Source organism: Pongo pygmaeus, chromosome 1, assembly GCF_028885625.2.
Source record: "Pongo pygmaeus isolate AG05252 chromosome 1, NHGRI_mPonPyg2-v2.0_pri, whole genome shotgun sequence".
NCBI classification, from domain to species: domain Eukaryota; kingdom Metazoa; phylum Chordata; class Mammalia; order Primates; family Hominidae; genus Pongo; species Pongo pygmaeus.
In genome coordinates this window covers 99,728,477-99,754,807 of record NC_072373.2, presented here as the reverse complement: position 1 = coordinate 99,754,807, position 26,331 = coordinate 99,728,477, and the positions used below count along the sequence as shown (strand labels likewise).

The following is a 26,331-nucleotide window of genomic DNA, read 5'->3' as shown; positions in this document are numbered from 1 at the left end:
ATAGTCTTTCTCTTGGTATAGCTGTCTCTCAACTGTAAACTTAAGAACAGGGATATTGTCTTCTTGGGTTTATATATTCTCCATAGCAACTACCAGTGTCTTTAACATTGTAATTGCTCAATAAATTTATACTGATTAAAATGAATACTCAGAAGTGCATGTGAACATTTAAAATAGAAATACAAATGAAGTGAGCTACAAAAGGTTTTTTGTACAAGGGTATATTTCACATATAATTTGTTATGGGAGGTGGGAAGAAAAGTGAAGGAGGAAGAGAACCATGAAATAAATGCTTAAGGGCACCAAGCCTATCTGGCACTGTGAATAGGGACTATTTCCTAAACCAATCCAAGAAACTTTAAACCTTCGCGGGGCGGGGGGGCGGGGGGACGGTTTCTTTGAGAAATTAGTTTCATCTGGACATTTACTAGTTAAAAATCCTACTTGAAAGAAAACAAATGGCCCAAATGAATAAAAACCTTTCCCTCCCATAAAATAATAATTTTAAAAAATAGAGGGGTTTTTTTGGTGGGGGGAAGGGACGTTAGGAAATGTAATTTTCTCGTTGCTTACCTGATGTTACTCCTGGGTTATGGCTGGACGCAGGCTGTAGCTTGTGCTGTATTTTAGAAGGACACCTGTTCCCCCCACCCCACCCCCGTCCTAGTAGGTGAAAAACTTAGCCACGCAGAGAGCACAAACTTCCTGATCCTTCGATGCAGAGAAGGAATAACACATCAGCTTCCTCAGGATCACTAGGCAACCTACCTTGGTATTTCTTCATTGGGCCAATCAGAAATCACCAAGGTTGAGTCCCGCCAATCGGAGCTCATAGGGGGAGGCTCTCCCCCAGCTATTCTGTTGCGATCCAGACAAACACCACCAAAAGGAGGCAGGTTTGCGTTCAACCTGACAGCTGGTCAATCCAATGAAGGAACCTTGGTGGAAGAGAGGAAAGAGGGCTGCGCTCCCCACCCCCATTAAATCAGCCAATCAAAGCGCTGAGTGAGCTAACTTGGGCTGCCTATCTCGAAAGGTTTCTGTTGGTTAATTTCAGTGTAGCAGGTGTGTTGCTGTAGTAACGTATACCGGGACAATTAAGTGAGATGTGTTGGGATCCAAGCAATACAGCTAAGAATAAATAAATATTTTTACATTGGTTGTTTCTGACAGTCAGTTTATCCTTGACGACTGTTCCAGAAAAACATGATCTGGATCAGTTTGTGTACGTTTATGTGGTTTACCTTAAACAGGATGAATACATTTCTACCATCGCATACCTACCAGCATTCCCTATAGCGCTTATTAATGACAAACCCATGGATGTGTATGTTTTTGGAATATGGCTGCTGAAACTACAAGAGGCAAACAGACCAAGTTTTGAGTCTTCCTTTTTCTAAAGCAAAGAAAGCAGGCAGGGCTGGAACTAGCTCCCAGGTTTCTCATTAAAAGCACAGCATTTTTCATACTACCACTCAAAAATTCTAGAAAGTGTGCTCAACTCTTCTTGCAAAGTAATAGCTACCGAAATCATCTAAAAATTAGTATTCCCTATCACCCCATCCTCCTACCAGCCTTTCAAATGAATGGAGCCATATTTCCTGCTACTTAAACAAAAATTAGAAGCGATGAAAGGACCTACGTACTGAACAATATTTTATTTATGCTGCAAAAAATGCCATACTTTAAAAATCAGTCTTTTTGTCCTGTAAAAAAAGTATAGTAAAGGTAAAGCACCAATTTTTAAATTGTACATTATATATTAAAATGTTAATACATTATATCAAAATATTGAAGAACATTGTTTTAATAACAGCACAATGACAAAAGAGCCAGTTAAATGGTATAATTTTAACATAAGTAAAAAGTGAATCCATACCAAATTTTAATAACAAAGTAAACATTACTGTTTAGAAAAATGGCATTAGAGGGCCTTAACAGTATATATTTAAAGGAAATATTAAGTAGGTAATGAACAAAATCAATTTTGAAATTTTACTTATTACAGAATCAATTATGACATTTGTACTCTTGCTTTTATTCAAAAGTTCTATTGGATTTATCTCAAGATTAAGGACCACAATATGACAGTCAGCCAAAAACTTAATTTTAGTATACAAACTGCTTTAAACTACATATACATCTTCAGAGTTAGGGAAATATAATATAGGGTCCTTCAGTTTAAATGTTGAGAAGAACTCTGCAAGCCTGCAGAACAAAAATAATTTTTATATATGTTCCTTTGGTTCACTAAACTTTCTCCTTTTTGGCAGTGACTCTTGACTAGAAGAATCAAAGTGATGGAGGACCTGTCAAAAGAAAACAACTACTAAGAATAGATACTTTCCTGTTTAAATATCTTTAATTGTAGATTTTTTCATGTATCTGAGATTTCTATTCTTTTTTAAAAAATTTATGCCTAGCATACCTAGCATAACTATATCTGGGTTTCTTAAAAGTAGAGTAAAATTTATTATTAACATCTTCCAATGGCTGCTGCAAGTATGTACTTGCAAAATGTATAATCTTCAGTAGGGTTGCTGTAGAAGTGAGAAGATAGATTTAACATTATGTCCTCAAAATAGCCAAATATTTCAGAGCAATAAGAAGGGAAAAAAGATTTAAAAATGAACTACAAATAGAAAAACATTCTACCTTGGAATCATGTAAGATTTAAATAATGTCTTGCTTTTGTACTCTTGAGACGTTAACATTTGAGTTTTAAAAATAGTCTTAGGTTTTCAGTTGTCTAATTCTAACCTACTAATAATACTAAAATATCTAGTTGGAAAAATATGAATAATCATCTCAGAAATGGCAAATACATTATCTGATTTGGTAAAATAAGGTTCTAAATATGAAACAACTATAGGGTTTAAGTCAGGAAAAGATTTTTTTCTCCAGAGGTACTAGGAGGAGACCCTATATTTTTAGGGAACACATGTATTTAGTAAATTATCCTCCTTCTACTTCAGTTTTGGTTTCTAGAAAGCTCAGATCAAATTTGTGGCCCAATTTCAGTTCTATATAAACAAAATGGCCTTAGTATTCTTGTACTGTCACTTTCTCATTCTATATTCTCTTATATTTTTCCTGGCACTGATTTTTTTTTTTTTTTTTTTTTTAAGACGGAGTCTTGGTCTGTCGCCAGGCTATAGTACAGTGGCGTGATCTCAGTCTCAGCTCACTGCAACCTCCACCTCCCAGGTTCAAGCGATTCTCCTGCCTCACCCTCCCAAGTAGCTGGGACTACAGGTGTGCGCCACCATGCCCAGCTATTTTTTTTTTTTTTTTTTTTGTATTTTTGGTAGAGACAGGGTTTCACCATATTGGCCAGGATGGTCTCGATCTCTTGACCTCGTGATCCACCTGCCTCAGCCTCCCAAAGTGCTGGGATTACAGGTGTGAGCCACTGCGCCCAGCCGATTTTTAATTTATATATTATAAATTCCTCCAATTTAAATCATTCATGGAATGAGACAGGAGATGTTTACATGGAAAAAACTAATAAACCAACATAGGGCATCTTATTTGAAAATCACCTCGATTTTTAGAACAAAATATATTTAAACAAAATTTGAATATCAGAACTCTCAGGTACATCGAAAGATATCAAATTCGTCATTTTAAATTTAATCTGTAGTAATGATATTCTGATCCTTGCCATTGTATTCAAACTATACATTATCATAAGACTTACTATTCTCCCAGATTCATGTTGACTTCTCTTCCGATTTTCTTTGGAAGATTTTACTGGTTGATTTCCATTTGCCTCCACAAAGATAGAATAATTACTAATTGGTTATTTCTCAAAGAACAGCCAACATTTGATTTTTCAATCTTATGCAATGATATGCAATATTTATTTATTTATTTACTTTTTAGGGTCAGGGTCTCCCTCTGTCACCCAGGCTAGAATGCAGTGGCACCATCATGGCTCACTGCAGCCTGAAACTTCTGGCCTCAAGCGATCCTCCTGCCTCAGCCTGCCAAAGTGCTGGGATTACAGGAATGAGCTACAGTGCCCAGCTGGATATACAATTTTTTTAAAAAACAGCTTTATTGAGATATAATTTAGATACTATATGATTCACCCATTTATAAGTGTACAATTCAATGATTTTCAGTACATTCACAGAGTTGTACAACCATCACTACAATCAATTTTAGATCACTTTCATCACCCCAAAAACAAACCCCATATACCTTAGCTATCACTCTCTTATTCTGCCATCCTCCCACCAGCCTTAAGACTGTCTCAATAACTTTCCCAGTTCTGACTTTCAAATGAATGGAATAATACAATATGTGGACTTTTGTGAGTAACTTCCTTTAATTAGCATGTTTTCAAGGTTCATCTAAGTTGTGGCCTGTATTGGCACTTCATTTTTTTTATGGCTGATATTCAATTGTATGAATATACCACATTTTTTTATCCATTCATCTGCTGATGTATATTTAGGCTTTTCCCATCTTTTGGCTATTGTGAATAATGCTGTATATATAGTTATTAAAATGAATATTGGAAAATGACTAATGATTAGGTGTCATATAACTATTCTCTAAAAGGACATACTTCTTTTCTGATGCTTGAAATGAGCTTTCCAATGATAATTCCTTAGTATATATAATAATGAATATTTTCATTTCTTGCCATTTTCTAACCACAATTCAGTAATAATTCTCAAAATCAGGAGTACACTGGCTCAGAGTTCATATCCAAAAACATGTGCAATTTCAGAAATAAATTTATGTCCCCAAAGCATCTTAATGTTACATTACAAGGAGATCTTGCTTAATAATTTCTAAAATGCTGGTCTCTATCCCTATATCCTAGCAAAGGTTATTCATCCTACATATAAACTGGCTAGGATGAACATTTTGCTTCTAGAAGTAGTAAATCTTGACATTCCTTTATCTCTTGCTTTCATGAGATACTCATTTGAATGCTGCCTTCTGCCAGTTCTAACTTCCCATTGAGAATAGGGGTGGGGGAAGACACTTAAAAATGGCACTATAACGAGTAGTGTTCCGATAAATGTTTAATAACCAGCTCTAGGAGAGAAACAAACCTGAGGCATTTGCTGATTTCTGTGCTGTGAATACTACCAACATGTCCAATTTAAGCTACCAACATGATATCTCCGAGTGAGGAGTTGGGAAGAAATGTTCTAGCACACCACTAACAGAGTGAGCTATTTATTTCCTAAACTTTGGATATTTTATGTATTTTACAGAATGCTTTTCTTCACCCAATGAACCTTTGAGAGCAACTTAAAGGTCTAAAATCAAATGTGAATTTTGATTTAGTATAATTCATACCAAAAGCTAAAATAAAGCAGTGATTTTTTTCCCTTAAGAATATGAGATTCATTTTATACAAGATATATACAAAAGATTAATTTGTAATGTCTTATTAACAAGATACTCAATTTATAAGATTGAGCATGGTGCTCACTTCAGCAGCACATATACTAAAACTAGAACAATATAGAGAAGATTAGCATGTCCCTTGCACAAGGATGACATGCAAATTCATGAAGCATTCCATATTTTTCAGAGTGAACAAAGAACCTACAGAATGGGAGAAAATTTCTGCAATCTATCCATCTGACTAATATCCAGAATCTATAAGGAACTTAAACAGTCTAACATCCAGAATCTATAAGGAACTTAAACAAATTTACAAGAAAAAAAAAAACAACCCCATTAAAAAGTGGGTAAAGGACATGAACAGATACTTCTCAAAAGAAGACATTTATGTGGCCAACAAGCATATGAAAAACACTCAACATCACTGATCATTAGAGAAATGCAAATCAAAACCACAGTGAGATACCATCTCATGCCAGTCAGAATGGTGATTATTAAAAGTTAAGAAACAACAGATGCTGGCGAGGCTATGGAGAAATAGGAACACTTTTACACTGTTGGTTGGAATGTAAATTAGTTCAACCATTGTAGAAGACAGTGTGGTGATTCTTCAAAGACCTAGAACCAGAAATACCATTTGACCCAGTAATCCCATTACTAGGTATATACCCAGAGGAATATAAATTATTCTATTACAAAGATACATGCACCCATATGTTCACTGCACCACTATTCACAATAGCAAAGACAGAATCAACCCACATGCCCATCAGTGACAGACTGGATAAAGAAAATATGCAGCCATAAAAAGAAATGAAATCATGTCCTTTGCAGGGACATGGATGGAGCTGGAAGCCATTATCCTCAGCAAACTAACACAGGCACAGAAAACCAAACACCACATGTTCTCGCTTATAAGTGGTAGCTAAACAATGAGAACACATGGACACAAAAAGGGGAACAATACACACTGGGGCCTGTCAGGGGGTTGGAGAGAGGGAGAGCATTAGGATAAATAGCTAATGCATGTGGGGCTTAATATCTAGGTAACAGATTGATAGGTGCAGCAAATCACTGGCACACGTTTACCTGTGTAACAAACCTGCACGTCCTGCACATGTATCTTGGAATTTAAATTAAATGAAATTTAAAAAGAAAAAAAAGATCAAGCATGGGAACATTCTGGCATTCTAGGAAATTTCTCTGGGAGTCTGGATGATAGTATCACTTCTTCCCAAAACCTTTCCTGGATCCCTCTCTTTAATATACCTTCAGTAAAATTAACCATTCCTTTCTTTGTGCCTATGTAGCCTATTCAGACTTCTATAACGGCTCTATATCATTGTTTGTTTATTTCCAGTTACTAAACTTTAGCTAAGACCAAGAAGTATGTGTTATTCAGGTTATATCCTAAGCACCTAGTAAAGTACCTGACACATAATAGGTACTTAAAAAATACTGGTCTAATAAATGAAATATTAAAATAAACTCACATATGAGGGAGAATTGCAAGGTTACAATGGAAAACAAACCTAAAGGGATATTTACCATTTTATTCTGAAAGACTTTTCCACTTCTTGTTTTGCTTTCAGACATATCAAGTTCAGATGTTTTATTGACTAACTGCTCAACCTAAAAAAGAAAATAATTACAAAAAATATAACTTAGTATAATAAAACCTTTTCATAACACAATAAATGGGGTCCAAAAATTTAACCACATAAAATTTAGGGTCTTGTCAAGTTAAAACCAATAATTTTGAGTTGGTTCATACTGTTCAAAAAGCACAAATTAAAGATAGTGAAACTGACACTTTACATAATTGGCCAACCACTGAACTGAGAAAGTACCAAATGATTACCAGGCACCACCCTTCCAGAAGACAAGAAATTTAGTCTACTTATTTGAGAAATGGGCTGGGCAGAGGAATACAGACAATCAATCATCAATCATATTATTTCCAAGTTCATATTACCTAAATCTCTTATTTCAGGATTTTACTGTATTTGAAAAGCAAAATAAAACATGTATGCTCCAAGGCAACACAAATGTGTTATATATTCCACTTATAAATACAAAGCAGGGCGGAATAAATAACTGCGTAAGATTCCATCCAGCTCTGAAATTCTCAGATTCTACCAATAGTATTTAGGTTTATTACTAAACAAATCCACCAGTAATATACTCAAAATTCATCAACATATAATTTCCAGATTTAGTTAATAACAAGCATTCTAAATATTGAATTTTATTCTAAAGACCTGGAATAAGAAAATCTGAAAAATAAAAAAATAGCATATAAGCAACTGTCCTGTGAACAAAACAAAAGTGAGATGGAACTATCAAGTTTATACCTGAGAATGAGAAATAGAAAGATCTGGACTTTCTTTAGACCTCATAATTTCATCTTCCTCACAAACTAAACTTGGTTCTGTAAAAAAAAAAAAAAAAAAAAAAAGTTACACGGGTATAAAATTGAGTTGGAAGCGAGTTAATGTACATTTTCATTAACTTCTTACCTCCAAGTTCGGAAGATGCAGGGTTTTTTTCCTGTTCTTCCATTTTAGTTTCAATGTCCAAATCATCCTACATAATTATGTGAAGAAAAAAATTGACACATTTCAAAAAGGTATTAAAACAACTGAGCAGAAAGCATTTATGAACAAATTTGTTTCATGTGAAGACTAAATACAATATAAAACTACTGGCTGGGCATGGTGGCTCATGCTTGTATTCCTAGCACTTTGGAAGGCCATGGAGGGAGGATTGCTTGAGACTAGTAGTTCCAGATTAGCCTGGGCAATATGATGAGACCTCATCTCTATGAAAAAATTTTATAAATTAGCCAGGTGTGGTGGCATGTTTCTGTCACCTGAGGCTGAGGTGAGAGGATTGCTTGAGCCCAGAAGTTTGAGGCTGCAGTAGCCGTGATCATCCCACTGCACTCCAGCCTGGGAGACAGGACGAGACCCTGACTCAAAAACAAACAAACAAAAAAACCTAGGCCGGGCGCAATGGCTTACGCCTGTAATCCCAGCACTTTGGGAGGCTGAGGTGGGCAGATCACTTGGGGTCAGGAGTTGGAGACCAGCCTGGCTAACATGGTGAAATCCCGTCTCTACTAAAAATACAAAAATTAGCCTGGCGTGGTGGCACACGCTTGTAATCCCAGCTACTCAGGAGGCTGAGGCAGGAGAATACCTTGAACCCAGGAGGCTAGAGGTTGCAGTGAACCAAGATCTGCCACTGCACTCCAGCCTGGGCAACAGAGCAAGACTCTGTCTCAAAAAACAAAACAAACAAAACAAACAAACCAGAAAACCCCAAAAACCTACAACTACCTTATGCTTGCTAGAAATAAAAGTGTTCCTAGAATTTCTATCAAAAGGCAATTTATTAATCCAAATAAAGTACAAAATACTATTTTTCTTTATTTTGCAGGGTTGCTTTAAGGACAAATGATAAAAATATACAACTTTCGGCCAGGTGTGGTGGCTCATGCCTGTAATCCCAGCACTTTGGGAGGCAGAGGTGGGCGGATCACCTGAGGTCAAGAGTTCGAGACTAGCCTGACCAACATGGAGAAACCCTGTCTCTACTAAAAATACAAAAGTAGCCAAGCATGGTGGCACATGCTTGTAATCCCAGCTACTTGGGAAGCTGAGGCAGGAGAATCGCTTGAACCCAGGAGGAGGAGGTTGCTGTGAGCTGAGATCGTGCCATTGCACTCCAGCCTGGGCAACAAGAGTGAAACTCTGTCTCAAAGAAAAAAGTAATAAACAAAAACTCTTCAGAGAGTTATTGAAGGATAAGCTCAGTCATGTTATGGTAGAAATTGCAACAGGTTTAATGTCTACATTACAATTATTGTTCCCTTTGTGATACATGTGAAAGAGATTTAAATATTTTAAAGAATGCTACAAACACCTCAGCTGTATTTGTTATAAAGCAAGACTGGGATTTAGGTCTTAGAAAAAAGTTTTTTTCTTTGACTGAATTGGTTGAAAATTGATTGAATTTTCCATGTGTAAAGATGTGGTAAGACAGCCTAATCAGAATAGTGAATCTCTGTACATAAGTACTGTAGTCATAATTTAGAATAAATTGAGACAGAGAATACAAGAGAGGTGAGATTAAAGAACATAATGTTAATGCTTGAAAGATTAAAGCAATAATGACTTTCACAATTGCTGGAAGTGAGGCAACAAAAAAACTCTTTTATACTTCTATTCATCCATTCACTCGACTAATACTTAGGACGCACTAACTAGAAATCCAAGTGCTAGGCACAGGATGATTAAAAAGTTGAATGAGACACTTTTCCTGACTTCCAGGAACTTCCAGGCTGCTTCAGAACAGTGACTTTCCAGGCCCTAGAGAAATTCAAGCACAGCCTACCTGAACACTTAGTAGACATGTTGTAGAAAAGATTCCATCATTAGCCAGGAGTTAGACTAGTGCAATGCTTTTCAAATTATGCCCTAGAGTCCTAGGGGTTTCCTCAGAGTCCACTATGAAGGTAAGTGACATAGGGAGTGGCAGAGCCTCCAGGAACATTCCCTACTTCAACCAGAATAGTTGTGCTTTTAAGTTCTAGTACAATGTTGTTTGGGCTAAGTAAAAAGTTTTAAAACCATAGGCCTAGACTTTAAGGTCCCTTTCAACCTTGAGTTTATGATTATAACACAGAATTTACACAAACGTTAATGGGAGCTATGAAAAATCTTCAGAATTGAGTCAAACATTTGTTATTATTGTTCTTTATAACTCTTGAAATACACTTACACTTGTATAATGCTCCTGTTCATCTTCTACATCTTTGTCCCTCAGGATTTTTTGAAATGGTGTTTTTATTTGTTTTGGTGATAGTATAGTTGAATCAATATTTTCCATTCGTTCTCTCTCAGTGGTCACTTTTACTTTGAAGATGTGAAAAGGTGTTGAGACTTCTCCCACATTTAAATACATAGGCTCCCCTTCAAATATAACTCCTTCACAATCACCATCCTTAAAACCGGGAGGCTGGTAATCTGGGGGTGTAACTGCAAAAAAGTAAGTGTAAACTGTGCTGTTCATGAAATTAAAGAAAATATTATTATTATTATAAAAACACATGCAGATTGCAGGTATTTCAAGGTAAAACATAAGAATTACTCTCCTACTATGTCCAAGTCCCCATTTTATTCCCTAAAGGTAAGCTTTGTTTTCTTTGATTGTCTGTGACCTTGAGTAAACTATTCATCATCCCTGATTTGATTTTCTCATCTGTCAAATGGTGAAAATAATAGTACCTACTTCATAGGGTCATTGTGGGAATAAAATAAAGTGTTGTAAAATGTTGAGAACAGAACTGGCACATAGTAAATACTCAATAAATGTTAGTTGTTATTTTTGTTGCTTTATGTTCTTCTAGAAGACATGCATATAATAAAAGATATTTCATATTTACAGAGGTTTTAGGAAATATATATAAAATTCCTTAAAAAACACAAATGAGCTCATACCGTTCCATACCTAGCTGGTTTTAACTTAATAATATATCTTGGATAACGTAATTTATCAGCACCTTCTTTTTAACAGCTTGTGTAGTATTCTATTATGCAGATAGATCATAATTTATTTACTCACTCCCCAATGAAGGACACTCAAGCTGTTTCCATTTTTTTCCTATTTTAGCCAATGCTATAATCAAAATCCTTATATAACTTTGCATATTTGCACAATTATATTTTCAATATATTTTTCTCATTATAGAATTTCTGGATTAAAGATAATGTGCATTTAAAATTTTGATACTGCCAAATTGTCCTCTAAAAATGTTGCACCTGCATACAGTCCCTCGAGTGTATAAAAGTGCCTGCTCGGCCGGGTGTGGTGGCTCACGCCTGTTATCCCAGTACTTTGGGAGGCCAAGGCGGGTGAATCACTTGAGATCAGGAGTTCAAGACTAGCCTGGCCAACACGGTGAAACCCCGTCTGTACTAAAAATACAAAAATTAGCCAGACATAGTGGCGAGTGCCTGTAGTCCCAGCTACTCAGGAGGCTGAGGCAGGAGAATCGCTTGAACCCAGGAGGTGGAGGCTGCAGTGAGCCAAGATTGTGCCACTACACTCCAGCCTGGGAGACAGAGCAAGACTCTGTCTCAAACAAAAAAAAGTTCCTGTTTCCCCACATCCTTATCAATAACGGATTAACACGTTTTACCAATCCGATAAGTGAAAACTGTTAACTCATTGTTAAATTTGAGTGAGGTTATACTTCACATGGATATGTTCCTATCACTAGAGAAGCATCTATTTTAAAGCTTAATTTTGCAAATCTTTCTTTCTTGAATAGTGATATTAAGTGTAAATTTTATAATTTCAAAAAATTTAGGTGCTAAAAATATTTGGAATGGAAACCAATTGTTTCAATAATGATAAAACATAGGTACCAACTGAAACAGGATGTACTGCAAATAGTACCTTCATCATAGTAAAAAAGTTTCATGGTCAAACAAACATCATTAGGTAAAGGCCCCAGATTTTGCATTAGGATATAAATCTTGCGAATGAGGAGAATGCTTGCTTTCTTGGTGTCAGTAGATGACATGCTAGATTCGTTGCTTTGGTTTTTACTAGAAGAGAATCACATATTAATTTATTTTATAAAACCTGTGGCTTCTAATATCATAACTTTACATTTTAACTATTTGAGATTCTTATTTCTATTATAGCATTAAGCTGTTAACTTGAAAGTTACCTTGTGTTTTAATGTTACTATTATAAAATTTTAATATTAATATCATTGCTATAAATAATAACTTAGTTTTACTTAAGTGCATTTTATATGAAGTGTTTAAAGAAAGCAAATGATGTTTTAAAATTATATTTCTATATTTCTAATCACCTAAGTTCTCTTTCCACAATTAAAATTGCTTATTATTAGCCACAGAATCCTGGCTTGAAGCTACTCCAAGCCACCACTCCATTTTGCATAGCCACAGCTTGATGGTTAATTGGGGATGTCCCCGCAGTTTCAGAATAAATCCTGAAGTTTAGCTATATAGCATTAATATGAATAAGTGGCAATCTGTAATACAAAAAACTACAGAACAATACCTTATGAAGTCCATGAGTGGTCCATTATTGGTGTATTTGAATTTGAATTGGTAACATTCTGAAATTGTCTTAAATAGAAAATATTGCAGTTATGCTTCTGATATTCAGTACTAGCTGCTAAATAGCTATATTCTGTTTTGTATGACTCAACATTTAGTCAATACTTTTTTCTGCTATATTAATCCCTATTGATCCATTGAAGCTTTTGATTCCTCATAGTCAGTTTTCATGGTTTGGGTTTGGGGCTTCAGTCTTGGAGAGACATTTATTTCCCAACTCATTGTAATGTATGTTATTGTAGGGAAAAGAAAGAGAGATCAGACTGTTACTGTGTCTATGTAGAAAGGGAAGACATAAGAGACTCCATTTTGAAAAAGACCTGTACTTTAAATAATTGCTTTGCTGAGATGTTGTTAATTTGTAGCTTTGCCCCAGCCACTTTGACCCAACCACTTTGATCCAATCTGGAGCTCACAGAAACATATGTTGTATGAAATCAAGGTTTAAGGGATCTAGGGCTGTGCAGGACGTGCCTTGTTAACAAAATGTTTACAAGCAGTATACTTAGTAAAAGTCATTGCCATTCTCTAGTCTCAATAAACCAGGGGCACAATGCACTGCGGAAAGCCGCAGGGACCCCTGCCCTTGAAAGCGGGGTATTGTCCAAGGTTTCTCCCCATGTGATAGTCTGAAATATGGCCTCGTGGGATGAGAAAGACCTGACCGTCCCCCAGCCCGACACCCGTAAAGGGTCTGTGCTGAGGTGGATTAGTAAAAGAGGAAAGCCTCTTGCAGTTGAGATAGAGGAAGGCCACTGTCTCCGGCCTGCCCCTGGGAACTGAATGTCTCGGTATAAAACCCGATTGTACATTTGTTCAATTCTGAGATAGGAGAAAAACCGCCCTATGGTGGGAGGCGAGACATGTTTGCAGCAATGCTGCCTTGTTATTCTTTACTCCACTGAGATGTTTGGGTGGAGAGAAACAAATCTGGCTTACGTGTACGTCCAGTCATAGTACCTTCCCTTGAACTTAATTGTGACATAGATTCTATTGCTCACATGTTTGTTGCTGACCTTCTCCTTATTATCATCTTGCCCTCCTACATTTCTTTTTACTAAAATAATGAAGATAATAATCAATAAAAACTGAGGGAACTCAGAGACCGGTGCCGGTGCAGGTCCTTGGTATGCTGAGTGCCGGTCCCCTGGGCCTACTATTGTTTCTCTATACTTTGTCTCTGTCTTATTTCTTTTCTCAGTCTCTCATCCCACCCGACTAGAAATACCCACAGGTGTGGAGGGGCAGGCCACCCCTTCAGTTATTTATACCACATGGAAGGAACTCCTTAGCAGGAAGATAAGGGAGGCAACATACCTCAGCAGAGTGGCTAACACAGGGCTTAAATCTTTGCTATACTGTAACCACAGGCAAGCCACTTAAGCCTTAGTTTAAGTTTTAGTTTCCCCAGCTAAAAAAGAGATTAAAGACCGTACATATCTCATTGGTAGTTATGAATAAATATTCACAAATGGGATAATTTATACAGGGTACTTTATAAAGTGCCTGACATATAGTAAACATTCAATAAATATTATTATTGTATCAACAAGGTTGCTAATTTACTGATAGAAAAAATGCACAATTATAAAACATATGAAAATAAATGAACATTTTCTGAACAATCAATTAGTTTTCTGAACACAATCTATTAATTCACAGCCTTAACCCAAATGATCTGCTTTGTCAGCATGGACACATATTAAGCATTAATTGCAGGTGTGAGTATCAAAGAAAAGACACATTCTCAGCCCTCCTGAAGCGTGAATACTTTTATTGCTTTCTTTATATTTCATTGTTTACATAGTGATGTTTTTAAACATCTATTTTTAACACCAGTTTAAATCTACCTCTGCTTGACTAAATGAAACATTATATTGTAACAGCTATAGCCTAATGGGTAAACACCCAAATTGTGAACTGGCCTTCCTAGGTTCAAAAACCTCGTTCTGCCACTTCAGCCACTATGACCTTAGGCAAGAAACCCCTTGTACTTAGATTTCCTAATCTGTGAAGTGGAGATGCTAATAGTGGTTACCTCATGAAGGTTGGGATGAATAAATGAGATAATGCACATAAAGCCCCAAAGAACAGAGCCTAATATAAAGTAAGCACTCAGTAGATCTTTCCCCCTTGTTTTTTATCTTCTGGTTTTCCCTTCCATGTTCTCCCTTCTCTCCTTTAATGGTAAGATAAATAGGTAGCTATGAATGGATTGGGATGAATATTCGAAGTCTAAGGATGACCTTCTTACTTTCCTAAAACTCAAGCCCTTTCATAATTCTAAAATATAGTATAAAAAATACTGTAAAGAATTAGACGTCAGGAGATTTAAGTTATTTCTAACAGTTTGTAAGCTTTGTGGCCTAAGATCAGTCATATAATCTCTGTCATGCTAATCTGTTTAAAGGTAACAATCCAAGCCCTGCCTTACCTCAGAAGAGTTTTATGAAGTTCAAATGTGAAAATATATATGAAAGTATATTGATTAAAGCATAATTAAAAGCATAAGATATTCTTATATTATGTTTCGTGTTATTTTTAGATATTAGAGGCATTATGTTTCTTTAGTAACTCAAGCACACTTACCTGAGGATCTTCTGGGTTTGTGTATACCTATTTAAAAACAATTTACAATTGAGTTATCTAAGGCTAAGTATTCAAGAACTAAATTAGATGTTTAGACTAAACTTCATGTGAACTCAGCAAAACAAACAAATAAAAATGACCACCCAAAATATTACTTTTTCATTCCATTGAATAGATCAGTTATTTGAATAATGTGACATAATCAATTGATAGTTTTAGTGTCATTTAATTAAGCAAGGCCAAATTTGGCAGTATTAAGAAAAGAACACACAATTTAAAAATACTTACAGCCAGAACAACCATCCTTAGCTGAAATACAACAAAGAACAAAAATCTTACTTGTAGTCTGTAAAATATTTTTTCATTACGAATCATAAGAATTCTTTGTCCTATTTCAACATGTATTCCTAATAACAAATAATCATTGCAGATCTTGACTGCATAAGATCAATGCCTATAACGCAGTACCTTAGATATGCTTCCCTATCCCCTGAAATATCTATTGCTACTAAAATTACTGATGATTGAAATTCATGTCAGCACTTTATTTCATTGACTTAAGCAAAAAGGACATTACTGCCAGTTACAAGGAAAAAATATATATATTGTGAAATAACACAATATATGTGTTATACTGAAAACAATGAGAACTGATTTTGAAAAAAGAAAAAGCAGAGTTGAGGGCCCTATGAATTTAACAGAGGGAGGAAGTTTTGGAGACCATAGGAAAATAAAATCATAGAAAATAATTTAATCAAGTGATCTGCCAAAAATCTAAGAGTCAACCTTGATTCTGATCTTTTCCTTGTATTACACAGCCAGTCCATCAACAAATCCAATCAGTTCTACTGCCAAATCTATCCTGAATCTCCTCTCTCTGCTATCCTGGTCTAAGCAACCATTATTTCTCACCAGTACTACAGTAATGGCCTAGGTGCTATTCTCCTTACTCCCAATCTTATTCTTCTTCTACAGCATATTCTCTAAGTTGTGGGAAAGTGATTTAAAACAATTTTTTTTTAAGACAGAGTATCACTCTGTCACTCAGGCTGGAGTATAGTGGCATGATCTCAGCTTACTGCAATCTCCACCTCCCAGGTTCAAGCGATTCTCCTGCCTCAGCCTCCTGAGTAGCTGGGATTACAGGCACGCCACCACGCCTAGCTCATTTTTGTATTTTTAGTAGAGACAAGGTTTCACCATGTTGGCCAGGCTGGTCTCAAACTCCTAACCCCAGGTGACCCACCTGTTTTGGCCTCCCAAGGTGTTAGGATTACAGGCGTGAGCCACCATGCCTGGCCTAAAACAATTTTTAAATGTAAATCAAATATTACATTTGTATGTATAACCTTTGAATGGCTTTTCTTTGCACCTAAAATAAAAGCCACTGAGTGCTCTGGCCCTGCTTATCTGCCCGGGCTCATCTCATGTTATTCTCCCCCACTGCACAATTGCCCTCAGTCATATTGGCCTTCTTTTTGTTCCTGGAACTCTCTAAACTTCCTTCCAATTCTTTGCATTTGCTGCTCTGCCAGGAATATTCTCTCCTAAAATCAACGCCTGGCTGGTTTCTTCTCATTCAGGTCTCTTAAATGTCACTTCCTCAGAGAAGCTCCTATGACCATCCCATCTAAAGTTACTTCACCTTTCCATTTACCACATACTTTTGCTAAAAATTTTAATGGCAATTTAACATTATTGAAAAATATATGATTTGTTTTATTAACTACTTGTTTTCCTACGATACAAGGGACCCTTTTTGTTTTGTTGATCACTGTTAGCTTACCCAGTTCCTACCCAGAAGAGATGCCTAGCACATAACAGGTGCTCAATATTTACTACGCCTTAAGGGGGAAGGTTAGGAACCATGAATAAAAATTCATCTTCTTGAGACTGAGGCAAGAGAATGGCATGAACCTGGGAGGCGGAGCTTGCAGTGAGCCGAGATGGTGCCACTGCACTCCAGCCTGGGCGACAGAGCAAGACTCCAACACAAAAAAAAAAAAAAAAAAATTCATCTTCTTCACAATTAGCCTAGTGCTGGACTTCATTGTGCATGTTGATACTAAATTATACTAAGTATGCAAAAAGGATTACAATACATCTTAAAACCTTCTTAATTTTGCTAATTCAGAATTTGTGACAATTTAACCTAGATTATGTGGAAATTTATTTTTGAACCCTAACAAGGAAATAATTTATTAAATTATTAGTATAAACAAGCTTGTAGAACGCATGTGAAACTAATGAATAAACTATTTGAAAAGACTCTTTAATTCATTAATTTTTTTATAAGTTAACATGTGTTATTAATACAAATAAGTCTTAAAAAAATAGCTTGGAAAAATTTGTTTAGTATTAATTCCATTAGCTTTAAATGAGTTGATGATTAGTCTTTAAAATATTCAAATGTTCAGGCTTTTCAGTAACTCAGACTGACCTACACTCAAGTTAGTTCAAATGAATGTTTTACTACATGATAATTCCAGTTATATTTGTAGATCATAAACTATAGAAAAAAAGGATAAAGAGATTGCAAGACTTACATATTTTTTCTGTAAAGCATCATAACATCCTAGCATCCTAAAAAAAAAAAAATCAAGGATTCATTTTTAGACTGAATGCATTTCCAGAAAATAGTTATTTTCATAAATTTCCATATTATCTCATTACTAAATAATACAAAAATGTCTTATTAAAGCTCCCTTCTTATTAACTAGCTTAAAACAAGACAACATAAAAAACAATGTGGCAGAAATGTAAAATGATGATAGAGATGGAAGGGAAAATACAAAATATCTGATAGCTATTTGTGGGGAACGATAATAAAATAAATAACGCCTGCTTGCATGGGGCATAAAATAAAGAAACATTTATTTTTAAAATTTATTCTTCCAAATACCCAGACTTCAAGGAGAGGAAAACTTCAGTGGAAAATTTAATGACCTACAAAAATGCTATCTAGCATTAAAGGGTGATTCACTAAAATTTGGTTAAACACCAAAAGGTATCCAAGGTACAAAAAAAAGTAAAATGAGAAAAAAATAATTTTCTCTCTTTAGGTATTCTTTTACTTGCCATTTCACTAACTGTGTAGATCCTGGGCAATTTCTATCTTCTCTCAGTATTTTGACACAAAGATCTAAACACAAAAATGATGAAATATAGTTACTTAGGAAAAGTAAACAACTAGAAATTTTAAATGAAGTTTATTTTCTTCAGCTGTGTATTACAGGCAAATTATTATTATAATTATTATTATTTTGAGACAGGGTCTCACTCTATCACCCAGGATGGAGTGCAGTGACATGATCTCAGCTCACTGGAACTTCTGCCTTCCAAGTTCAAGCCATTCTCCCATCTCAGCCTCCCCAGTAGCTGGGACTTCAGGTGCGCCACCATGACTGGCTAATTTTTGTATTTCTTGGTAGAGACAGGGTTTCCTCATGTTGGCCAGGCTAGTCTCGAACTCCTGACCTCAGGTGACCTGCTTGCCTCAACCTCCCAAAGTGCTGGGATTACAGGCATGAGCCACCTTGCCCAGCATAGGTAAATTATTAATAGCAATAATTAATATTATTAATGTAATTAAAGGAAGAAAGGTTATATGAAAGTAGTCTTTTAATATTTATTATAAGATGCCATCATGATAATTAGGATGCAAGTTGATGGGTACAAAAATATTTCGTAAAAAAATTATAGAATCCATGAAATTAGATATGTTGCTTTCATGCCATTGTTATACAAGAATCTTAGAATCTTATCCCAGTAAAATACTTGTAAAGGCCAAGAAGTTAACTGGCTATCAAAAACAAAGAGGCCTGCAAAGAAGCAACATGTAACACAGTGGAAAAGACTGAGAATATCTCATATCCTCAGGTTCCTTAATTGAAAAACAGGTATTTGTAGGACTGTTACATGAATTAATAAGATATCGTACATAACATAGTGCTTACCATATTGCCCAGCACATAACTGGTGTACAATAGTATGCATGTATAATGTACTGAGAAATAAGTTATTATTGTAGAATAAACTGGCTGTATTATTATTATTATTTTAATTAAAAAAATAGAGATGGAGTCTCCCTATGTTGACCAGGCTGGTCTTGAACTCCTGGCCTCAAGTGATCCTCCTGCCTCAGCCTCCCAAAGTGCTGGGATTACAGACATGAGCTTCCATGCCTGGCCCTGGCTGTATTATTTTTAATTCCTTAAAATAGCACAAGAACATACACTACTACTGTATGTTTTCTATCGATTTCTTTCATCATTATAAGCATAATTTCAGGTAAAATTATACTTGAGAAACTGAGGAAAAATTTTATGATTAAGTGCTTCTAAAGGTATTGAATATATATATGTATATATTTTAAAACCATTTAGGTATCCAAACAAAAACTTGTACATCAATGCGGCATTATTCATAATAGCCAAAAAGAGAACCCAAATGTTCATCAACTGATAAAGGGATAAATAAAATGTGGTACAGCCATACAATAGAACATTATTCAGCAACAAAAAGGGATGAAGCACTTATCCATGCTACAATATGGAGGAACCTTGAAAACATGCTAAGTGAAAGCCAGTCACAAAGGACCACTTTTTTTTTTTTTTTTTGAGACTGAGACTTGCTCTGTTGCCAGGCTGGAGTGCAGTGGCACAATCTGGGCTCACTGCAACCTCCGCCTCCCGTGTTGAAGCGATTCTCCTGCTCAGCCTCCCAAGTAGCTGGGACTGCAGGCATGCACCACCATGCCTGGCTAATTTTTGTATTTTTTGTAGAGACAGGGTTTCACCATGTTGGCCAGGATGGTCTCCATCGCTTGACTTTGTGATCCACTCGCCTCGGCCTCCCAAAGTGCTGGGATTACAGGCGTGAGCCACTGCACCCGGCCAGGACCATATTTTATATTATTTCATTTATATGAAATGTCCAGAATAAGTAAATCTGTACAGACAGAAAGTAGATTGGTGATTGCCTAGGACTGGGAAGGTTGAGGGGAAGTGCATAGTAGCTTAAGGGGTATGGAGTTTCTTTTTGGGATGAAGAAATGTTCTAAAACTGACTGTGGTGATGGTTGTACAAATCTGTTAATTTATTAAAAATCATTGAAATGGGCCGGGCGCGGTGGCTCACGCCTGTAATCACAGCACTTTGGGAGGCCGAGGCGGGCAGATCATAAGGTGAGGAGATCGAGACCATCCCGGCTAACACGGTGAAACCCCGTCTCTACTGAAAATACAAAAAATTAGCCGGGCGTGGTGGCGGGCGCCTGTAGTCCCAGCTACTCGGGAGGCTGAGGCAGGAGAATGGTGTGAACCCAGGAGGCGGAGCTTGCAGTGAGCTGAGATGGCGCCACTGCACTCCAGCCCGGGTGACAGTGCGAGACCCCGTCTCAAAAAAAAAAAAATCATTGAAATGTACACTTTAAACAAGTGAACTGTCAGTTATGTGAATTGTATTAATAAAGCTTCTATTAAAATAAAATTTCTAAGTCAAAAATTATAGTTTTAGAGCAAGCAAAAATAAAAATACCATTTTAAAAGAAAGCTTTAAAATAAATATTGTATTACCATCTAGATATCTTGTTCCATAAGCGCATTCTGGGAATATTCCTCTCAAATACGTGATACAGGATACTGAAACTGCTAGAAGCCTCTTCACTAACACCAAAGACTGGTGTTCAGTTGATATCTTATTGGGAAATACCAGTGCACTCTAAAATTCAAGGGAAAGTAGAACACTTTATTTAAATTTATTAAAAATAAAGTTTCTCTTGACTTAACATAGATCCAATTTTGTATAAGCATAGTACTCGCCCCAAGAATTCCTCCCTATATTGGTTAGTAATCCCCAAAAAGTCAGAGCGGCATGTAAAATGTGAGGGTATTTCTAGGGTAATAGCCTAAAGGACATATGCAAAAAGTACCTAAAAATCTTTTAAATTTTTTTTTATTTTTTAAAAAATTGAGACAGGGTCTCACTCTATTGCCCAGGCTGGAGTGCAGTGGCACGATCACAGCTGCCTACAACCTCCATTGGATGCAAGTTGATGGGCACAAAGTATTTCATTAAAAAAGTAGAGGCCAGGTGCAGTGGCTCACGCCTGTAATCCCAGCACTTTGGGAGGCTGAGGCGGGTGGATCACGAGGTCAGGAGTTCAAGACCAGCCTGGCCAAATGGTGAAACCCTGTCTCTACTAAAAATACAAAAATTAGCTGGGCGTGGTGGCAGGCGCCTGTAATCCCAGCTACTCTTGTAATCCCAGCACTCGGGAGACTGAGGCAGGGAATTGCTTGAGCCCAGGCGGCAGAGGTTGCTGTGAGCCAAGATCGCACCACTGCACTCCAGCCTGAGTGACAAAGCGAGACTCCATCTCAAAAAAAAAAAGTATATAATAATTATATAATTCTTCAGATTATATTCAAATATATCAAATGCTAGTATTTTGAGGATGAATAAAACAAATGTTAATAGTGGCTGGTATTTTAAAAACGCCTTTTTGGGACACCCATATAAAGTGTTTTTCAGTTTAATGGTTTTTAGTTTATTCACAGAAATATGTGTGCAACAATCAACATCAATTTCATAACATTTTCTTCATCCCAAAAAGGAAACCCATACCAATTAGCAATCACTCCCTGTCCCTTATCCCATCCCATGTCCTACCCATTAGCCTATCTGTCCCTATAAATTTGCCTATTCTAGACATTTCATATATGACATTTCATATATCCTCGCACAACCTCTAAAGCAGCTGAAACTACAGGCATGCACCACCATGCCTGGCTAATTTTTTTTTTTTTTTTTTGTAGAGATGAGATCTCACTATGTTACCCAGGCTGATCTCAAACTCTTGCGCTCAAGCGATCCTCTCACCTCAGTCTCAGCTCAAAAAGTACCTAAAAATCTTAAGAATCCCTTTGCAGATTAACTGTCTGTAAATGCATAACACATGGATAGATTACATTGATTTTTCTCTTTGGTCACTGAGTAGGTTTAACAGAGGTTAAGTGTAATGCAAAATCCTATACAAATATAGCAATGCATATTTGTCTCTGGGTTACAAACATTCATTTTCTTTCTTTTTGAGACGGAGTCTCAAAAGAAGGCTGGAGTGCAGTGGTGTGATCTCGGCTCACTGCAACCTCCCCTTTCTGAGTTCAAGTGATTCTCCTGCCTCAGCCACCTTCATAGCTGGGATTACAGGCGTGAGCCACCGTGCCCGGCCTCATTTTCTTATTTATTTATTTTTATTCTGCTTATATATTGAACATTCATGTTCTGGAGGTGGACTGCTATGAACAACAATCAAAGCAATAAAGCAGTATTCATTAATACCTAATGTAAATTAAATGTGAATGAGCAATTTAATGCAATGCAGCAAACATCCAATAGAAGTCTCAATTAATTCAAAATACTTTAGCAAATATCTTCATTTCTTAAAACATGTAGTTTCCTGGTATCATAAAACCCTCAAACAGTTGAGCCCTAACTTCCAACAGAGTAGTTGAGACTTCAAGAAACAATAAAAGCAGCTATATTAAGATATACCAAAATACAAGAAATCATACCATGGGAGTCCTCTGCAACTGGGCAGTGGCCATCTTCTTCTGATAAAGTATTTTCTTTAATTCAACCTTGTGACACAAATACAAGCTTTAACTTAGAGCTCATTTTTTTCCTCTAACATTTCAGTTTACCACATATAAAATTCAAAACAATTTTATGTGAATAAATTTGAATTTCTTTAATTAAAATAGAGTCTTCAAAAACGTACAGGTCGATATTGCAGTAGAACTATTTTGAGTAGGGTCCTGATTTGAAGCCATTTGACTAGCAAGTCTCAAACAAATGGGTTATTAAGAAACTGTTTAAGAGAACTTTTTAAAAAGGCACAATCTTCCTATTTTTATTCCCTATACATATTCAAACAATGATAACATTGTACAGGTAGGTATTCAGTAATGAAAAATTGCCTGGCAAACCCTCTAAACTTTTTCAGTTTTATTTCTTTTTATTTTTCATTTTTTTGAGACGGAGTCTCGCTCTGTCGCCAGGCTGGAGTGCAGTGGCGCGATCTCAGCTCACTGCAAGCTCCGCCTCCCGAGTTCAAGCGTTTCTCCTGCCTCAGCCTCCCGAGTAGCTGGGACTCCAGGCGCGCCACCACGCCCAGCTAATTTTTGTATTTCTAGTAGACACGGGGTTTCACCATGTTGGCCAGGAAACTCCTGACCTCGTGATCTGCCCGCCTCGGCCCCCAAAGTGTTGGGATTATAGGCGTGAAGCACCGTGCCCGGCCGCTAATTTTTTTTCTATTTTTAGTAGAGACGGGGTTTCGCCATGTTGGTCAGGCTGGTCTCAAATGATCCTCCGGCCTCAGCCGCCCAACTTGCTGGGATTACAGGCATGAACCACCGTGTCCGGCCCCAATTTCACTTTTCTTAATCAGACAATTCAGCTGGAAGAGTTTACTAAAGAGGCAAACTTCATAGAAGAACCTATTTACGTTAAACGTTTAAATTTATCCCGACAAATCCTGAATTCGCCGTCTGTACTCACCCCATCTCAAGAACCTCTGTTGACAAGTAAGTGGGTATACATTTTTACCGCAAATGTTTTACCACTAAGACCTTAAGAAACTTAAAAGGAGGGGGAAGCTGACAGACAAAGAGATTAAAAAGTAAAATATACGCACACACACACACATATATACACACTAATATATATTACATTACGTCTGAGGGGCGGGCGCCGGAGACCAGAAGAGCTGCACGAGGCTGCACGCGCTGTGCCCGACGCGCATGCGCTTTCCTTCAACGGTCACCCGCTGGGGCGCGACAGTGGCTTTTTGATCCCTGGTCGAGGTCACCTTTCCCGCCAAGCGCAGCGCAAGGCGCACTGGGAGCCTCAGACACGGGAAGGCTCAGCTCCACGTCTCAGGGAGGAGAAAAGCCAGACAGAAGGGGGAAGGTTAAGTAACTGCATGTGCAGTTACTGAATTTCTGATCGTTTTCTGACTTTTGATTTTGTTTCTTTCTTTTTTTTTTTTTGAGACGGAGTTTTGCTCTTGTCCTCCAGGCTGAAGTGCAGTGGCATGATCTTGGCTCACTGCAACCTCTGCCTCCAGGGTTCAAGTGATTCTCCTGCCTCAGCCTCCCAAGTAGCTGGGATTACAGGCGCCCGCCACCACGCCCAGCTAATTTTTGTATTTTTAGTAGAGACGGGGTTTTGCCATGTTGGCCAAGCTGGTCTCAAACTCCCGACCTCAGGTGACCTGCCTCCCTCGGCCTCCCAAAGTGCTGGGATTACAGTCGTGAGCCACCACACCCGGCTGACTTTTGATTTTCTTATTGGAACTACCACAAATTGCATTCCCACCTTTCCTGTATCTTCAGGAAACCATTTGCTTTAGCAGTCTTCTACTTAGCCACTTCCACTGTGTTATGTCATTGGGGACAATGGATAGCTTTGAATGTAATTTGTCTCATTTAGAAATAAAATAAAATCAGAGTGGGTAGGTATTAATAGTTGGAGATTATTCAGTAGTACAAGCTTCTTAGTTTACAGATTATTATATATCCAAATACATTTCTTACCAGTGTAAACATTCAATTACAGGCATACCTTGGAGATATTGCAAGTTCAGTTCCAGACCATCCAATAAAGCAAATAACACAATAAAGCAAATTACACAATTTTTTAGTTTTCCATATGTATAAAGATTATGTTGGCTGGATGTGGTGGCTCATGCCAATAATCCCAGCGCTTTGGGAGGCTGAGGCAGAACGATTGCTTGAGGCCAGAAATTAGGGATCAGCTTGGGCAACAAAGTGAGACCCTGTCTCTACAAAAAATAAAAAAAATTAGGCAGAGGTAGTGGCACACACCTGTAGTCCCAGCTACTCAGGATGCTTAGGCAGGAGGATCCCTTGAGCCCAGGAGTCTGCAGTTGCAGTGAGCCCTGTTTGAGCCACTGCACTCCTGCCTAGGCGACAGAGTGAGACTCTTGTTTCAAAAAAAAAAAAAAAATTATAGTTACACTATTAATATCTTAATATATTTATTGTACATATCTTATGCTTACTGTAGTCTGTTAAGTGTGCAGGAGCATAATGTCTAGAAACACAACGCACATACTTTAATTTAAAAATACTTTATTGCTAAAAAGTGCTAATGATCATCTGAATAATCATCTTTTTCTGGTGGAGGGTCTTGCCTTGATGTTAATGGCTGCTGACTGATCAGGGAAGTGTTTCTGCATGTTGGGATGTCTGTGGCAATTTCTTAAATTAGGACAACAATGACATTCACCACATCGATTGACTCTTCCTTTTACAAAAGATTTCTCTGTAGCATGTGATGCTGTTTTACAGCATTTTACCCACAGTAGAAATTCCTTCAGAATTGGAGTCAGTCCTTTCAAACCCTGCTGCTACTTTGTCAACTAAGTTTATGTAACATTCTAAATAAATCCTTTGTTACCATTTCAACCTTGTTCTCAGCATCTTCACCAGGAGTAGATTCCATCGATTCCATCTCAATAAATCACTTTCCTCAATCATCCATAAGAAGCAATTCGGCTGGGAGTAGTGGCTCACACCTGTAATCCCAGCACTTTGGGAGGCTGAGGCGGGTGGATCACGAAGTCAGGAGTTTGAGACTAGTCTGGCCAATATGGTGAAACCCCGTCTCTACTAAAAATACAAAAATCAGCCAGGCGTGATAGCACACCTATAATCCCAGCTACTAGGGAGGCTGAGGTGGGAGAATCGCTTGAACCCAGGAAGCTGAGGTTGCAGTGAGCTGAAATCATGCCACTGCACTCCAGCCTGGGCAACAGAGCAAGACACCATCTAAATAAAAAAAAGAAGCAATTTCTCAGCAGTTCAAATTTTGTCATGAGATTGTAGCAATTCAGTCCCATCTTCTCATCTTCAGGTTCTACTTCCAGTTCTGGTACTCTTGCTATTTCCACATCTGCAGTTACTTCCTCCATGGCAGTCTCGAACTTCTCAAAGTCATCCATGAGGATTGGAGTAACTTCTTCTAAACTTCTGCTAATGTTGATATTTTGACCCCCTCCTATGAATCACAAATATTCTTAATGGCATCTAGAATAGTGACTCCTTTCCAGAAGGTTTTCAATTTTCTTTGTCTACATCCATCAGAGGAATCACTATGGCAGCTACAGCCCTTTTAAAAT

General features: G+C 37.2%; 2 protein-coding genes and 1 non-coding gene across 10 annotated transcripts in view; 1 reads left to right on the top strand and 2 right to left on the bottom strand.

Moving 5' to 3' along the window:
• The window catches only part of GOLPH3L (golgi phosphoprotein 3 like), a 51,042-nt gene extending 50,011 nt beyond the window's left edge, over positions 1 to 1,031 (bottom strand). Inside the window, exon 1 of the mRNA XM_054474533.2 lies at positions 574 to 1,031. The gene's annotated coding sequence lies outside the window, so the exon portion shown is untranslated. The remainder of the gene's footprint in view (positions 1 to 573) is intronic.
• A 608-nt stretch (positions 1,032 to 1,639) lies between these two features.
• Positions 1,640 to 24,028, bottom strand: HORMAD1 (HORMA domain containing 1). 8 transcript variants are annotated; one of them, XM_054474625.1, is made up of 15 exons: positions 23,859 to 24,028; positions 22,700 to 22,765; positions 20,699 to 20,843; positions 18,201 to 18,264; positions 17,669 to 17,705; positions 15,411 to 15,431; positions 15,123 to 15,149; positions 12,475 to 12,542; positions 11,839 to 11,990; positions 10,159 to 10,415; positions 7,893 to 7,959; positions 7,728 to 7,804; positions 6,922 to 7,005; positions 3,701 to 3,772; positions 1,645 to 2,309 (listed from the first exon to the last, which is right to left on the bottom strand). In XM_054474625.1, exons 2-15 carry the CDS (start codon positions 22,730 to 22,732, stop codon positions 2,229 to 2,231), a joined length of 1,185 nt encoding a protein of 394 aa, XP_054330600.1. In that variant the 5' UTR covers positions 22,733 to 22,765; positions 23,859 to 24,028; the 3' UTR covers positions 1,645 to 2,228. The 8 variants fall into 8 exon arrangements, with proteins under 8 accessions (XP_054330603.1, XP_054330600.1, XP_054330601.1 ...); XM_054474626.1 differs by having other exon boundaries at positions 23,864 to 23,926; XM_054474627.1 differs by having other exon boundaries at positions 23,688 to 23,888.
• Positions 5,451 to 5,557, top strand: LOC129029736 (U6 spliceosomal RNA). Its single transcript, XR_008500379.1, has one exon. It is a non-coding gene; the product is annotated as a U6 spliceosomal RNA (small nuclear RNA).
• Positions 24,029 to 26,331: the final 2,303 nt, after the last annotated feature.

Excerpts from the sequence above, each read along its gene's own strand:
- HORMAD1 (XM_054474625.1), bottom strand. The coding sequence starts at position 22,732 with ATGGCCACTGCCCAGTTGCAGAGGACTCCCATG. Across the intron at positions 15,150-15,410 it reads TAAGGATGGTTGTTCTGGCT|GTATACACAAACCCAGAAGA; the intron begins GTAAGTATTTTT and ends GTTTTTAAATAG. Across the intron at positions 7,805-7,892 it reads TGCATCTTCCGAACTTGGAG|AACCAAGTTTAGTTTGTGAG; the intron begins GTAAGAAGTTAA and ends TTTTTTTTACAG.